The sequence below is a fragment of the Panonychus citri genome, unplaced genomic scaffold (assembly GCF_014898815.1).
Source record: "Panonychus citri isolate SS breed McGregor unplaced genomic scaffold, ASM1489881v1 Contig00136, whole genome shotgun sequence".
Classification (NCBI taxonomy): Eukaryota; Metazoa; Arthropoda; class Arachnida; order Trombidiformes; family Tetranychidae; genus Panonychus; species Panonychus citri.
In genome coordinates, this window is record NW_026515541.1 from 661,861 (window position 1) to 678,393 (window position 16,533).

Consider the following 16,533-nt stretch of genomic DNA (forward strand, 5'->3'; position numbering starts at 1 on the left):
ACAATGGTCACTTTTGGGACGCGAAGAAAACACAATTCAAGGTATTCATTTATCACAGAGAAACACTAGAAGAAGAGGAAGATGATGATGATGAATATGATGATGGAAATTCAGGTAAAATAGAAAAGAAAATGCGAAAGTAAATCAATTTTTGTTTTGTTCTTTTGTTGATTTAGAAACAAATCTAAGGCCTAAAGACCATCAAGTTCCTCAAGGGCTACTTGTATTTATTTGGACCATTCTCAGGTTGATGCGATTTTTGACCATTTTCAGGGTCAACTGTTTGAATGGAGCTCAGGTCAATGATAAACTGGTCACTAGACAACCGACTGTCCTTTACTATTCCGATGACACGGCCAACTTTTACTTCATCAACGGACCTCCACCTTATAATTCAATGTTTAATCCTAAGAAAATGTCACTCATTGGAATACAATTTAGTGGATCAAATTGTTCAGCAGCAAGTTTATCAATTGATTCATTGGTTTCGAATAATTATAATGACGGTGATTTGATTATGAAAGAATTGGCCCACATTGAGGCGACACTGATTGAATTTAGGTCCAACCTAACATTTGCTTGTGATACAATCGGCTCATGTAATGAGTCAATCGCATTTCTATTTTTTAATTTTGATTCTTATCGTCGTTATGTTAATCATACTAATGATGTTAATTCAGGAGTTTCCATTTTCCATAAAGTCTTTCCAAAAACCCATATAACGGGTGTCCTTTGTCACGCTCAATATCAACACAATTACACAAAAAGCCAGATGAATCAAGAAAATCTTCAACAATTGGATAATAAGCTGAAACAAATGGACATTAATCTCAATTTAACTAATCAATCATCAACTAAATCAGATGAATCGAAATCAACAAATACAAGCTTATTACCATCTCCACAAGGTATCGCCAGTTTTGTGATCATAAACACACAAAAATAAAAGTACAAAAAGACGAATTGTAATTAACAAAAATGGGTAATTAACAAAGATCTTGTTTGCGATTAAATCATCTGCAACACAATGATTAATTAACTTCATATTATTGAAAGTTGATTACACAAATTTAACATGCAAATTTTAGCTCTCTAATTTGGTTTTATATAAAAATACAAAACATTTGACATCCAATCTTTTAAATCAGTTAAAAAGCTAGAATCATCATGATTAAATCAATCATATTCGTTATATCAATTGTTTACTGTTTTTATTTAATTAATTGTGTTCATAGTAAAAGCAACAAGTTAAAAAATACTAGCGATCAACCCGTAACCGTAACTGGAGTTATAAAAGCTTGCGAGGTTAGTATCAGCCTCTAATAATTGTGACAAATAATTAATCATTGTCTTAATTGTTGAAAGGACAAATGACATGATCATCTTCCATAGGGATTTTGCCCCTCATGAATAGTTCTGGAAATGAGTTTTTTAAATACAAGTTGTACCTCACAAGTTATTGACTATTTCGTTTCAAATAAAGATCTCTCTAGGACTCATACTTTTCGCGTAAAACGGAATTTTCGACGGAAACTTTGAAGTGATTTTGTGTCCAAACTATTATACATAGAATGAATTTAGTAACACCATCCAACAGACAATTTTATGATCTTTATAAATATCTACTTTTCGAATCTGAACATTGCTCTGCCTTCCGCCGATAAGATTCATTGGAAATTTTGTCTCTCTCTTTTCATTAGGCTGTAAAAGTACGAAAGGCGTTTTCAGTAATAAATGAATGGGTCATTTTTAAGGTCTGTTTCCGTTCCAGCGGCTACGACCAAAAGATTTAAGATTCGAAAAGTAGATATTTATAAAGATCATTAAATTGTCTATAATTGTTATTATTTAATTTATTCTATGTATAATAGTTTGGTCACAAAATCACTTCAAAGTTTCCTTCTATAAACCCGTTTTACGAGAAAAATATGAGTCCTAGCGAGACGAAAATTGAACTAAATTTTATCATATTTTCTGTTCTATTTATGTACAAATTTAATCGAAAATCTGAATTGAGCGCAGAAATGGGTCAAGTCCTTACCCATTGATGATGCAGAGTGTGCGAAGTATTTCAAACCCGGGACGAAAATTGAAAACACAGAGCAGGTAAAGTAACGAAATTGACTAATTTCATTTAATAAATTGATTGGTTCGAGACAATAATTTAAATGTTTATAATACACGTACTGATATATGTACTAATCAACCAAGGAACAAAAATGCATCGAGAAAATCATTGGATTTATGGAAAATACTGGAGAGGAAGAAAATCCGGTGAGAATTTAATTAATTGTTATTACATACAAATTTTTCATTACGCCTAATAAATGTTTATTCAAAAAATCAATACCTTTTATCCTTTTAGAGTTGTTTCGTAACTAAGAAACGAGACAGCGAACGAGAGGACTGACGAGTAAATATAAATACCAACAAATAAAAATAAACCTCATGAATATCAAAAGTTTCGAGAAATTTTTTTAGTTCAATCGTGGATGGATTATCATTGATTAGATAGTCATTGATTGTTATGATTAAAGAGAAACAAATAATTAATGAATTATGAACCCAACCGATCAAATAAGATATCATTTGGATCAAATTGAAACTGTGAAAAAAAGTCTGATTAGTAGTTTTCGAGAAAATCGAGTTCGAATTTTAAACTACAGATCGTTTTTTGCAGCAAAGATAAGTTTATAGATAATGAAACTTTTTTTATCGACAACTTTTCATGCCCTTACAGAAAATTAAAGTTGGTAAAAAATAGCCAAAGTGCGCTGGCCACAATTCCGTTGCATTTAAATAAATGGATGGCGACTAGTCCCAAGTGACGAGAATGATCTGAAACTTATTTTTGAGAATATTCTAAAGGGTAGCTAATAAATAGTGGAACTCATGATTCAATTGTTTTATCTTGAGAGACAATTGCTCAATTTTGATAATTCTTTTTGTTCAGTTAGATTACACTATAAACACCATCTCTGTTAACTTTGGACAGTTTATCTCGAACATTACTCATCAAGTTAAGTCCCGACTCTGCGGCCACTTTTTTCGAGATTTTTCCCCAAATTGCTTTAAAATTAGCAAGACTACGAGCGCGTTTTTCTCTTTCTGAATATTTTCTCTTACAAAGAGCCCAGAACTTCTCGATGGGTCGAGCCTGTGGCAGGTTTGGTGTGTTTTCGTCCTTTTTTACGAACTTAATTAGCGCGCTTTCCAACCATGAGATTACATCTTTCTGATAATGACAAGTAGAAGAGGAGAAGGGTCCAAACGTACATTTGTCTCATCGTCCATGATTATTACGCAATTTTTTATTTTTTTTATTTTTTAAATTGTTTTTGCCCCATTTTTTTGGCGCGAATTTCTTGGTCATTTTCGAACATAGGGGCGGAAATATTCGGCGGGACTTCATCCAATTTCTCGTGCTTAATATGACCTAATGTTGATCTCGCTAAGCCAAGTTTTTTACCAGCTTGCAGCTCCGAAAGTGACGGGTTTGAATTGAACAAATTTTCGACTGACCTTAGTGTCCGTTTGGTCATAATGACCTGATCACGACCGGGTGGGGAATTGGTTGAGTCTTTACCTGTTGCCTTATACCTTCTCAACACATTGTAAAAGGTTGACCTCGAAATACCTTCGTCTTTAAAGTGCTGCCATGTTTTAATTGAGTCTCCGTCAGCTGATGAGTTGAGATAGGAAACAACCCGTTTAGCGAGTAAATCGCGTTCTAATTTATTCAACATAATTAGCACTAATTAAGAAAAAACTAAATCGTAAAAAATAGACAATGTGCTACAATTAGGGACTTTAGTTTGATTTCAATCGCCTTTAATTATCGATTAATTAATAATTGAAAATAGTTCCTCTATTTATTAGCAACCCTTTAGTATAGGTTAACATCGTGGATCAAGTACTTTTTTCGTTTGATCAACAGTTTAGCTGGAATGATAGAATGGCCTTTGATCTTCAAGAGTTAATAGCTCCAAAACTACAATACTTGGATACTTATACATGTATGTATATTAGTTAAATCGTCGTCATTTAACCAAGACTATGAAGAATCACCAATTTTTGGCCTTAAAAATCGACCACTTTTGCTATAAATATCTAATAATTAGCTTAACTCAAAACTAAAATTTGGTTTACATTCTCCTTAATTACAATTGCAATATCTTTTGGTTTAGCACAAGTTGAAAAATCAATTGCTGATATCTAAAATTTTCACGTTGTTTAAGTCTAGATAATTGCTCTTGTCTAAAATAAATAATCAATTTGCATTGAGGCTCCAAAGAAAATTGACAATATCAATTAGCACCAATTGAGCAAATATGCTTGAGACACGTATGATCCTTGGTGAATTCTGGTTCTTGACATTTACGCTTCTGTGTCGATTTTATTTACAATTAAATCATTTCCAACGCTGATGAAAAATAATCAAACGATTAATTAGCCTTAGGTTAATATGATTGATAGTTGAATTAACGAAATTAAATTTAAAATAAAAGTTTTTCTTACAGTTAATTAATCAAGTTTGGTAAATACTTTCCTCAGTTACTCTTTTAAATCAGTTAAAACAACAATCACCATGAAAAATGTATTGTATTTGTTACCTTAATTTTCAACTCAGTTTCTTTAATTAATTGTGATGAAAAATTGACATTTTCTAGGAAGTATTGCTCATTTGAAATGGACTTTAGTACTACGGGAACCTATGAAAAACTGATTGAAAATTTTGAGGCTTGTCTGGTTAGTAGCAATCACGACAAATTGTGAAAACTAACTAATCATCATAATTGTTAGAAGATTGATTTCTCTCATAATGAGTAAAATTCTGTGATGAAATATCAAAAACGCAGTACAAATGATGAAGTAATTAAGTCTTGTCTGATCTTGAAGCCTACGCAAAAAAAGTCGAACAGGTAAAGTACAACAATTAACTAATTGTCGAGTGAATTGTTGAAGTTTATTTATTGACTAATTGAAATGTTTCTTTAAACAAATAAGGCCGAAAAATGACTCCATCAAATGGGTACTAATAAGGATAATCTTGATATGACTGAGTTGAGGATTGAATTAATTGCTAGATGCGGATTTTTGCTTACAATTTATTTAATCACAAACATCACAAACAATTATTACGATTCACGATTTTTCGCATGAAGATATAAGAAAAACTAGGAGCCGTACAGACATGGAAAAAATATCAACAGAAAGAAGACAAAAATCTTCAACAACAAAAAATAAAATCAATGTCATAGGTGGTCAGGGTCAAAAGTTATTAATTAATGAAAAAAAGGGGCGTTAAATTGACCAAATTAAAATGTTAATTAGATTAATAAGAGGATTAGATAGAAATGAAAGAGAAACGGGGAAGAGAGAGAAGGGATGAATTATGACGTTCGGGGCAATGAAGGGGAAGTGAAAATAAAGAGCATCATATGAGTTGATAAATAGTAACTCAGAACACAATTAAACTCAGTTAGTTAGATAATTTTATTTGTAAAATTGTAATGATGATTAGATGAAAGTAAAATGATTAACTTAACTTAAATTGTTAATCGATTGGGTTTTTATATCAGTAAGATTATATAAAGACAAACATGACAATTAGTAAATTGTATCCCAATTAAGGTTAAATTGTTAAAATTAAATTAAACACCAATATCCCATGATAATCCCTTAAGATGACGTTTCTTAAACATTGACTTTCTAAGAAATTCAATACTAAATTATCATGACCATTTCCATGAACCAATTCATCCACTTTCTAGGAAAGTCAATAGTAAATTTCAATAGATATTTACATGATAAATTCATTTACTTTCTAGGAAAGTCAATTGATAATTTTCATATTAATTGCATATTCTTTTTCTCCCACTCAATTAATATTAATAATCTTCAATTGCGATCTCAATTTTTCAAATCTTTCTCGTGGTAACGATTTTGTCATAACATCGGCAATCATATTCTCAGTTGATAAATAATAAATTGCTATTATTTTATCATTAACTTTTTCTCATATTTTTCTCAACTTTTGATAAAATGATATTTAATATCAATGTGTTTATATCGTGATTGAGACACTGGATCTCTTGCCAAGCGATTGCACATTGATTGTCTTCATTTATGACGATTGGCTTTTCGAAGATAAAACCAAGTTCAGTTAATAAAGATTTTAACCAAATTATTTCTTTTGTACACACAGTCACAGCCACATACTCGGCTTCAGCAGTCGATAGCAAAACTGTTGATTGTTTCTTACTACCCCAAACAATTAGATTACCAAAGTTGAAAATAGTTAACCCACTGATACTTTTTCTGTCCATAATACAAGATGCATAATCAGAATCTGAATAACCAACAACTAGTTGATCATTAGATTTGTCAAACAACAATCCATAATTCATTGTCTCTTTCAAGTATCGATAGATTCGTTTGACAGCCAAACAATGTTGTCGATTGTAATTAGTCATAAATTGACTAACTACTCCCACTGCGAACGTAATATCTGGTCGAGTACAAGTTGACAAATAAATTAATGCACCTACAGCACTTGAATAAGGATAACTAATATCAGCATTTATATCAGTTGATTTTGATAATTTAACTGATAAATCCGTTGGAGTTTTACTTGATTTAGAATCAATCATATTATACTTTTCGAGTATAAATTTGATGTATTTTGATTGATGCATTTTAATTGTTTGTGATTTTTGATCAATATCAAATTCGATTCCAAGGAAATACTTAAGTTCACCAAGATCTTTCATTTGGAACTTCGTTTTCAATTGTTCCTTGAGAATATTGATCATCTCAATTTTCTTCCCAAATATAAGCAAATCATCAACATAAATTAATACATAAATTCGTTTAGATTCACTTTCATTGAAATACAGACAATTATCCGATTGAGTTCGTGTAAATCCAAGTTTCGTAATAAAATCATTGAACAAATGATTCCAATTTCTTCCTGACTGTTTAAGTCCATACAAACTTCGTTTTAGTTTGCAAACAAGTTCAGGATCATCAACAAAACCTTCAGGTTGATCCATGTAAATTTCTTCTTCCAATTTACCGTTCAAATAAGCAGTTTTAACATCGAGTTGATGAACAATATAATCAAAATTAACGGTCAACGAGATTAATAATCTTAATGTCGCAAATTTTGCAACTGGAGCAAAAGTTTCTTGATAATCTTTACCCTTGACTTGAGTAAACCCTTTTGCTACTAATCTTGCTTTATATTGCACATCACCTTTTTCATTGCTTTTCATTTTGAATACCCATTTGTTTTTAATAATATTTGTATTCTCAGGTCGTTTGGTTAATATCCAAGTTCCACTATTAACTAGAGATTGATACTCTTCGTTAATTGCTTTTAACCAATCACCTGAATCATTTGATTCTATTGCCTCTTGATAACTTTCTGGTTCATTGTTTAAAGTTATCAGTGTTTTCTCATTTGAACTTTCAACTTGAGATAAATCAGTTAAATCATTTTCGATAAGTTCAAATTGATTAATCATTGAATCATTTTGCTTAATGAGAATTGATTTTTCGTCAAAAATAACGTCTCTCCCATAAATGATTTTGTTATTTGATAAATTGATTAATCGATAACCCTTTTTGTTTACATCATATCCAACAAATAGAACTTCGATCGACTTTGGTTCGATCTTGAGATGTTGTTCAGATGGAACACGAACAAAAGCTTTCGATCCAAATATTCTAAGATGTTGAACATTAGGTTTTCGACCTTTCCACTTTTCGAATGGAGTAACATCACCAATAGCTTTGGATATGCAACGATTTCTTAAATAACCAGCGGTCATAGCTGCTTCCGCCCAATATTCTAATGGTAGTTCGGCTTGATGTAACATCGAACAAGCCATTTCACGAATAGTTCGTTCGGCTACACCATTTTGTTCATGAGCATAAGCGATACTAGTTTCATGTTTAGTACCTTTTTCTTTTAAGAAATTCGTAAATTCAGATGATAAATACTCTCGCCCATTATCAGATCTAAAACACTTAATATTTTTACCATGGGGAGTCGAAACTTCAGCTTCATATATTTTATATTCATTGAAAATTTCTTTTCTCTCTTTTACTGGAATCACTTTTACCCAATTGGTAAAATCACCAATAAAAGTTATAAAATAACGACAACCAGAAAAAGATGGTACTCTGATAATCCGCAATACTCCGATATCCGATAATACTCCGCAAATATCTGAATGTACCAAGTCCAAAACTGATTCAGTTTTAACCATAGTTCGAGCTGGATACTTGTGCTTGGTCATTTTTCCTTTCAAACAACCTTTACAAATATCAGACTTCTCACCTTTAAGGTTAATACCATCGATAATATTTTCTCTAACCATCTTGGTCATATTATCATAATTCAAATGACCATATCGAAGATGCCAAAGATTAATATTACCAATTGGAATCGTTTTATCTTCACTTTCGACTTTCTCTTCCTCGATATTTACTAACGAGTAATCTTGATCAATTTGATTAACTCGCAAATAGTAAAGTTTCACTTTTCGTTCACCAACAACAATCAACTTATTAGCAAGATAAACTTTACATTGTCCATTTTTAAATGTACAAGTAGCTCCATTATCTTCAGCTTGACCCATGGAAAACAAATTGATTGCTAATTTTGGTACATGGTAAACGTTTTTAAGAATAAATTTAGTCCCAAATTCTGATAAAAGTTCAATATCACCAATACCGTTGACATCCATCGATGTACCATCAGCTTGAGTTACACTTTTACCTGGAGTTTCATAATAATTTCTGAACCATTTCTTATTCCAACTCATATGGTTAGAAGCTCCTGAGTCAATAACCCAATTGTCAGAATCTTTATCATGACTGACCATTGTAAGTGCATGTTCATTAGTTGGACTTTGTCTCTCAAACTTTTTCTTGTAATCATTTTTATCTTTTCTATTATTTTTCAAAGTCGGACAGTCTCGTTTATAATGACCTTTTTCTTGACACTCAAAACAAATAACATTTTTCTTGTTTTTATATTTGAATTTTGTCTTGGTCACCAAAGCTGATTCATGTTCATGAACCGTTTCAATTTTCATGTGATCTTCTTCAATTAATAAACGAGCGATGAGATCTTCGAACTTAATAATATCCAATGATACACGAATAGCTGATACAAAATGTTTGTATTCTGATGGTAGCTTACCTAGTAACTCAATTACCTTATCACCATCACTTATTGGATCACCAATAGAACCCAATTCAGACCACAAACGCTCTAACTCAGCAATCGAATCAATCAAAGGTTGATTAGACTTAATTTTAAAGTTAGAAAGTTTTTGCTTAACAATAAATTTCTTTGCTAAGTCTTTTCGCTCGAATGTTCGAACCAATATGTTCCAAACTTCGGCAGCCTTTTCTGCGTGTTTGATTAAATAAATATATTTTGAACCAACACAACAGCACAATAATCCAAGAGCTTTTTCGTTATTCCGATTGAATAAATCGATTTTTCTTTGGTCACCTGTATCTACAGTCTCATTGACTACATACCAAAGACCTTCTCTTTTCAGGAAGTTCATCATCTTAAATTTCCAAACATCGAAATGTTTACCATTAAAAATATCCACTAAACACGGAGAGTTTACCAATGAATTACTACCTCTAAGCGTATCTGGACCCATAACCAGTTGATAAATAGTGCCTCAGAACACAATTAAACTCAGTTAGTTAGATAATTTTATTTGTAAAATTGTAATGATGATTAGATGAAAGTAAAATGATTAACTTAACTTAAATTGTTAATCGATTGGGTTTTTATATCAGTAAGATTATATAAAGACAAACATGACAATTAGTAAATTGTATCCCAATTAAGGTTAAATTGTTAAAATTAAATTAAACACCAATATCCCATGATAATCCCTTAAGATGACGTTTCTTAAACATTGACTTTCTAAGAAATTCAATACTAAATTATCATGACCATTTCCATGAACCAATTCATCCACTTTCTAGGAAAGTCAATAGTAAATTTCAATAGATATTTACATGATAAATTCATTTACTTTCTAGGAAAGTCAATTGATAATTTTCATATTAATTGCATATTCTTTTTATATGAATGTAAGTTTTTAATTGTATCAACCGCACGCCCTGGGATATTAAACTTCGAGGAGTTAATCAAAGATTTGATTACTTTGTTTAACTTTAGATTCAAATAACGGTTGTTCCGTTCGACCATATAAAAAGACAGAAAAGATCACAGTCATGAATTCAATTTCTTAAAATTTACTCAGAAAAGCGATCATGTTGCTCGCAGGATTCACCTTGTTATTAATTAATATATTTTATCCTTTAATGAATGCATAGAAAAGGCTATAGCTTCAATTGTTAGAGATGTTTATTGATGATGGAAAATAAATATCAACAATTAACCCTAAATTCTGATGAATATTAAAAGTTGCGAGATATCTAGTTGTTTGATTTTTGATTGTTGATGGATTAGATTATCATTAATTGTTATGATTAAACAGGAAACAAATACTGATGAATTATGAACCCAATCAATCAAATTAAATATCATTTGGATCAAATTGTCTGACCACTCATTGGTTATTAGTCTAATTTTTTCATCAAAGTTCGTAAGTACTTTGGTTAAATTTAATTAACCAGCTAAAAACAAAAATACAATCATAATAACAATTTTTTCCGATGAAAACTTGGAATAGAAGGTAAAGTCAAACAGCAATTAGATTTGATTTAATAAGAACCAAATTATTTAACAATTATAAAAACATTTGTGATGATTGATTGTTTGATTGAATTAATTATGATCTAAGATAATAATGACCAGAGATTAACGATTAACTGTTGATTAGTTAAATCCGGTCAATCGAGTTGAGTGAGAAACAATTGGAAAGTATAAATATTGTTTCGTTAATAGTTAGATGAGCAATTGAATCAAGTAAATCAACTGATCATGTTGGCCAAGTTCATTTTATTAACTTTTCTCATTAATTTCCACCTCGATGAAGCTTGTTTCATCACTAATTGTCCACCCGGAGGAAAAAGATCTCATGTTGACATTGACCATATGAGAGAAGTTAGTTAATTGTTTAGTTCAGTTATTGATTGTAATTTCTCATTTTTTCATTCAATTATTTCAACAGTGCCTTCGTTGTGGTCCAGGTAACAAAGGTCATTGTGTCAATTCAAATGTTTGTTGTGGTTTAGACTTTGGGTGTTTAATCAACAATCACTATTCAGCTCCATGTAGAGCTGAAAATTTCATTCCAATTCCATGTAAAGTCCCTGGTAAACTCTGTTCGTCAGGCCAAGGAGTCTGTGTTTCCAACGGGATCTGTTGTAGTTCAGGTAAATTGTTACAATTTAAAGTTAATCAACAGAAATTTTCAAATTGAATTTGTTTTTCCCTCACCCCTCTTGATCATTTTAATTGTTTCCTGAATTTCAGGTGGATGTTTCAATGATTTAACCTGTGAAAATGATACAACAACTAACGATGAATCCATTCAACGTATCTTTGATTCACAATCTTCGCGTACGATTCAAATTTAATCGTTCCAGAGAGAGAGAGAGAGAGAGAGAGAGAGAGAGAGAGAGAGAGAGAGAGAGAGAGAGAGAGAGAGAGAGAGAATAGCCCTTTTCTAAAATAAATATTATAATACAAATGTATTGTAAATGAATTGAGGTTCCAAAGAAACGAGAGAAGAGAGAGAAAATGATTTTCTGAATGTATTTGATTCCTAATCATTAACAATACAACTCATTTTAAATTATTCCATAAAATTGTTTTGTTGTTTCATTCAGATAATTGCCCTTTTCCCAACTAAATGTTCAATTTGCATTGATGTTCCACAGAAAATTAACAAAAACAATTAGCACCAATTGATCAAATATGCTCAAGACACGTATGATCCTTGGTGAATTCTGGTTCAGAGGCGTTCGGTTAACATATACACTTCTGTGTCGATCTTGTTTATAATTAAATCATTTTAAATAAAAGTTTTTAAGCAATCAGTTTTGTTACAATAAGCTAATCTAGTTTAATACATATTAATCTGTCATCAGTTAAATAACTACAATCATGATTAAATTAATTGTCTTCGTTATCTTAATCTCCAATTCATTTTCGAAAAATGCGAAAAATTCGAAAATATTGCGACAGAATTTAATGAAACTTCAAGATTCTGACAATTGTGATCAAATCTTCAGAGATATAAAAGCTTGTAGGGTAAGTATTAATCACGACTAATTGTGACGATTAACTAATCATTGTCTTAATCGCTGAAAGGATTATTTAACCAAAGAAATTCACACGGACATGTGCCAATTGTTACATGTATCTTTCGTTGAAATTGATGCAGAATTGAAACATCGTCCTGGTACTAAAGCCGGCGAAGAAGAATACGGACAGGTAAAGTAACACAATTAACTAATGTTAAAGTAAATTGTTCAAGATTTGAGACTAATTGAAATGTTTTTTTTTAATTGATTAAGCGAACCGAATACTTGGATAAAAATTGTCCGGATGATCTTGGCTGTGAAAAGTCGAAGGTGAGAATTAATTGTTACACTTAGAAGGTTGATTGAATTAATTATGATCTAAGATAATAATGATCAGAGATTAACGAATAACTTTTGATTAGTTAAATCCGTTTGATCGAGTTGAGTGAGAAACAATTGGAATGTATAAATATTGTTTCGGCAACAATTAAATGAGCAATTGAATCAAGTAATCATGTTAGTCTCATTTATTTTATTAACTTTCCTCGTTAATTTCCACCTCGATGAAGCTTGTTTCATCACTAATTGTCCACCCGGAGGAAAAAGATCTCATGGTGCAATTGACCATATGAGAGAAGTGAGTTAATTGTTTTGTTCTTAATTTTATTTCTAATTGCTTTCATTCAATTACTTCAACAGTGTCTTCGTTGTGGTCCAGGTAACAAAGGTCATTGTGTCAATTCAAATGTTTGTTGTGGTTTAGACTTTGGGTGTTTAGTTAACAATCAGTATTCGGATCCATGTAGAGTTGAAAACTTCATCCCGATACCATGTAAAGTCCCTGGTAAACTCCGTTCATCAGGTCAAGGAGTCTGTGTTTCCAATGGGATCTGCTGTAGTTCAGGTAAATTGTTCCAATTTAAAATTAATCAACAGTAATTTTGAATGTTATTAATAATTTGTGTTTAGGTGATTAACAGTCAGTGTAACTTTTTACAAATATAAAAAAGCACCTGAATGGTTGATTGTTCAAAAAGAGAATTAAGTTAAATAGTAGTAATCATAATTTACTAATTGCAATCATCCCGACCCACAAGGAAGAAACAAAAAAAGAGATGAAAAAAACGGAAACGGAAATGATGAAAACTTTTGTAATAATACTAAGAAAATGAATAACTGATAAACTGGTGATTACTAAATGATTTCAAGCATAATAAGATCCCAATGAATTGGCTCTATGGTGGTGGTGATGATGTCCGAGGTGTCCAATTGATGCGGTGTAAAGAGGATTACATGAGTTGGTCGCCGCCGCCGTTGACCAATATGGTGGACCAGTGAACAGTGAAGGATGATGATGATGATGGTGGTGATTTTGATGATGATTAACATTTGCATTTCTCGCCGCGGCTCCTGCAGCCAGGTAAGAGTTGAGTTTACTTGCATGAGCGTGATAAGCAGCCGTTGGTGTTAATAAAAGTTCCGATTGATACTTGTAGCTGGCGGGTGAAGACTCGGTGGGATTTGGTTGACAGGCTTGAGCCAAACCATGGAAGTCAAATTTGTACGCATACCTTTTACCGTGAACTTTGGTCATTATATTTTTATCGTAATAATATCGAAGTGCTCGTGAAAGTTTATCGTAATTCATGTTTGGTTTGCTCTTCCGTTCACCCCACCGACGGGCGACCTCATCCGGATCCGTTAATTTGAACTCTCCATTGTTACCTTCCCAAGCGATACAATTTGAATTGTTGTCCGATAAAAGTTCAAGTAAAAATTGCCACAATTGAATTTGTCCACTACCTGTTAATTAGATTGACAATGGAAAAGATTAACTGATTGTAACAATTTATAACATGCAATTTGAAAGTAAACTAATTAATTTAACTACGTTTGTAAATCTAATTCATGCTAATTGATTAAGACAAAGTCAATTCTGCTCTTGTTTTTATCAATCGATTCATGCAACAATCATACATTGATAATTAAAATTAATTGTTTCATATTACCTTGTGATGTGAATCTTGTACTTGCTGAAGATAGGATATTGTATGAATCTAAATTGATTGTGAACAATTAATTATGGATCATGATTAAATTTTCCAAGTAAATTGTTTATTGAAAAAAAGAACGAAACAAAATCGATTAGAGAAAAACTTTTCTAATCAACCATTTTCACTTCTCAATGGGAAACATGATTGAATCACTCGACGTGATGGTCATCTAATTAACTCTCAGCATAAGACCATTGGTCATCTAGGATATAAATGAGTGAGATGATGATGGAGATGATAAGATGACCAAAGAAGATTAACTCAAGTGATTCCTCATCAGTTTATCAATTCTCTCCTTCGAATTCAATATCAGATTGGAAAACAATAGAAAGAAAAAACTTTTTCATGATAATACAAACTCCAAGTTATTGATTAATCTAATTCGAGGATGATTATTGTTATCTGATTGTTTAGACTAAAAAAAGCGATTAAATTAATCTTCTCAAGTGATTGATAAAAAACTGATTAAAATTAAATTGTCAACCATAAGTAATGATCTCAATTGATTACAATTTGATATTGAGATTGAGAAAAACAAATTGACCACCGATTTGATTTGTAAAATTGTAAAACAATTTAAATCTCATCATGAAACAGGTAAATTAAAATTTTTAACAAGTTGATCATGTAAATTAAATGGTCAATTCATTGGTTAAAACTGATTGAAAAGAAAAGGTAACAATTTGAATCTAAGAATTCATGTTCCATCTTAATTTTTTCAAATCTCAGTAATTTTATGATAATCATCGTGTTCATTAACATCACTATGATAACATTGAATAATTATGATTAAATTTCATCATGAATCAATCATGTCCATTTTAGATGTTAAATTTTTCCTCTAACTTGCATGTACATGTTTTAACTATTCTCATATTCTTGTGGTTTCAAGATTATTCATGATTCTACCGGAACTCGATTTGACGTTGACTTTTGATCATTTGCTGGTGAATTATTCAATAAAATTGTTATGTTGTTTCATTCAGACAATCCCCCTTGTCCCAAATAAATGTTAAATGTTTGCTGTATGTTTTTCATTTCTAATCACCAACAAGATAGTTCTAATAGTTGCCCTTGTCTAGAATAAATGTTCTGTTTACATTGAGGTCCCAAAGAAAATCAACAAAAACAATTAGAATCAATTGAGTAAATATGCTTAAGACACGTACGATCCTTGGTGAATTCTGGTTCAGAGGCGCTCGGTTATAAACTATTACTTGACATCTACACTTCTATGACATAGAATCTAAGTCGATCTTGTTTACAATTGAATCATTTGCAAAGCTAATAGCAAATGATCAATTCAAATGATTAATTAACTTTATACCAATATGATTGATATTTGATTAAACGAAATTAAATTTAAAATAAAAGTGTTTCTTACACTTAACTAATCTATTAATAGTTTGATAAATACACTACACTACTGTACTTTCATCAGTTACTCTTTTAAATCAGTTAAAACAACAATCATCATGATTAAATCAATTGTATTCGTTATCTTAATCTTCAATCCATTTTCTTTAATTAATTGTGGTGATTTATTGATAAGTAATAGGTTTTCTTGCTCGCCTTATCTGGACTTTTCAACTGCTGAAAGCCGTGAAAAATTCCTTAAAGCTACAGAAATTTGTATGGTTAGTATTAATCACGACTAATTGTGACAACTAACTAATCATCATCTTAATTGTTAGAAGAATTTTCTCTCTCAAGATGGCCATAATTCTTTGATGAAATGTCAAAAATTATTGCCAATAATATACAGTACAGATGATTGTTCTGATTTTGAACCCTACGCAGCAAAACTCGAGCAGGTAAAGTACAACAATTAACTAATTGTCAAGTAAATTGTTAATTTTTGTAAGACTAATTGAAATGTTTTGAAACAATCAAGGAAGAAGAATGTCTCGATCAAATTGGTATTAATGAGGATAATTTTGCTAAGGTTCAGGTGAGGATTGAATTAATTGATAGATCCAAATTTTTGTCTACTATTTCTTTAATTAATGAATATCTTTTATCCTTTTAGCAATGCATAAAACAAGCTGCACAATCAATGATGATATTTAATGATTGAATATCAACAATTAACAATAAATTCTGGAAATAAGTGTAAGGGGAGAAAGTTTTGAGGTATCTAATTGTCCGGTTGATTGTTGACGGATTTTTATTGATTAGATTATCATTAATTGTTATGATTAAGCAGAAACAAATATTCAAT

General features: G+C 31.1%; 3 protein-coding genes across 4 annotated transcripts; 2 read left to right on the forward strand and 1 right to left on the reverse strand.

Annotated features, from left to right (window-relative positions):
• The first annotated feature begins 10,781 nt into the window (after positions 1-10,781).
• On the forward strand, positions 10,782-11,597 carry LOC128392237 (oxytocin-neurophysin 1-like). The gene is made up of 3 exons (XM_053352229.1): positions 10,782-11,113; positions 11,181-11,385; positions 11,486-11,597. Exons 1-3 carry the CDS (start codon positions 10,991-10,993, stop codon positions 11,587-11,589), a joined length of 432 nt encoding a protein of 143 aa, XP_053208204.1. The 5' UTR covers positions 10,782-10,990; the 3' UTR covers positions 11,590-11,597.
• Positions 11,598-12,622: 1,025 nt separating this feature from the next.
• LOC128392238 (conopressin/neurophysin-like) lies at positions 12,623-13,358 on the forward strand. Of its 2 annotated transcripts, none has more exons than XM_053352231.1 (3): positions 12,623-12,895; positions 12,958-13,162; positions 13,228-13,358. In XM_053352231.1, exons 1-3 carry the CDS (start codon positions 12,773-12,775, stop codon positions 13,233-13,235), a joined length of 336 nt encoding a protein of 111 aa, XP_053208206.1. In that variant the 5' UTR covers positions 12,623-12,772; the 3' UTR covers positions 13,236-13,358. The 2 variants fall into 2 exon arrangements, with proteins under 2 accessions (XP_053208206.1, XP_053208205.1); XM_053352230.1 differs by having other exon boundaries at positions 13,239-13,336.
• Positions 13,313-14,854, reverse strand: LOC128392234 (transcriptional regulator ERG homolog). The gene is made up of 2 exons (XM_053352227.1): positions 14,268-14,854; positions 13,313-14,061 (listed from the first exon to the last, which is right to left on the reverse strand). The coding sequence occupies exon 2, from the start codon at positions 13,904-13,906 to the stop codon at positions 13,463-13,465; it is 444 nt and encodes a 147-aa protein (XP_053208202.1). The 5' UTR covers positions 13,907-14,061; positions 14,268-14,854; the 3' UTR covers positions 13,313-13,462.
• Positions 14,855-16,533: the final 1,679 nt, after the last annotated feature.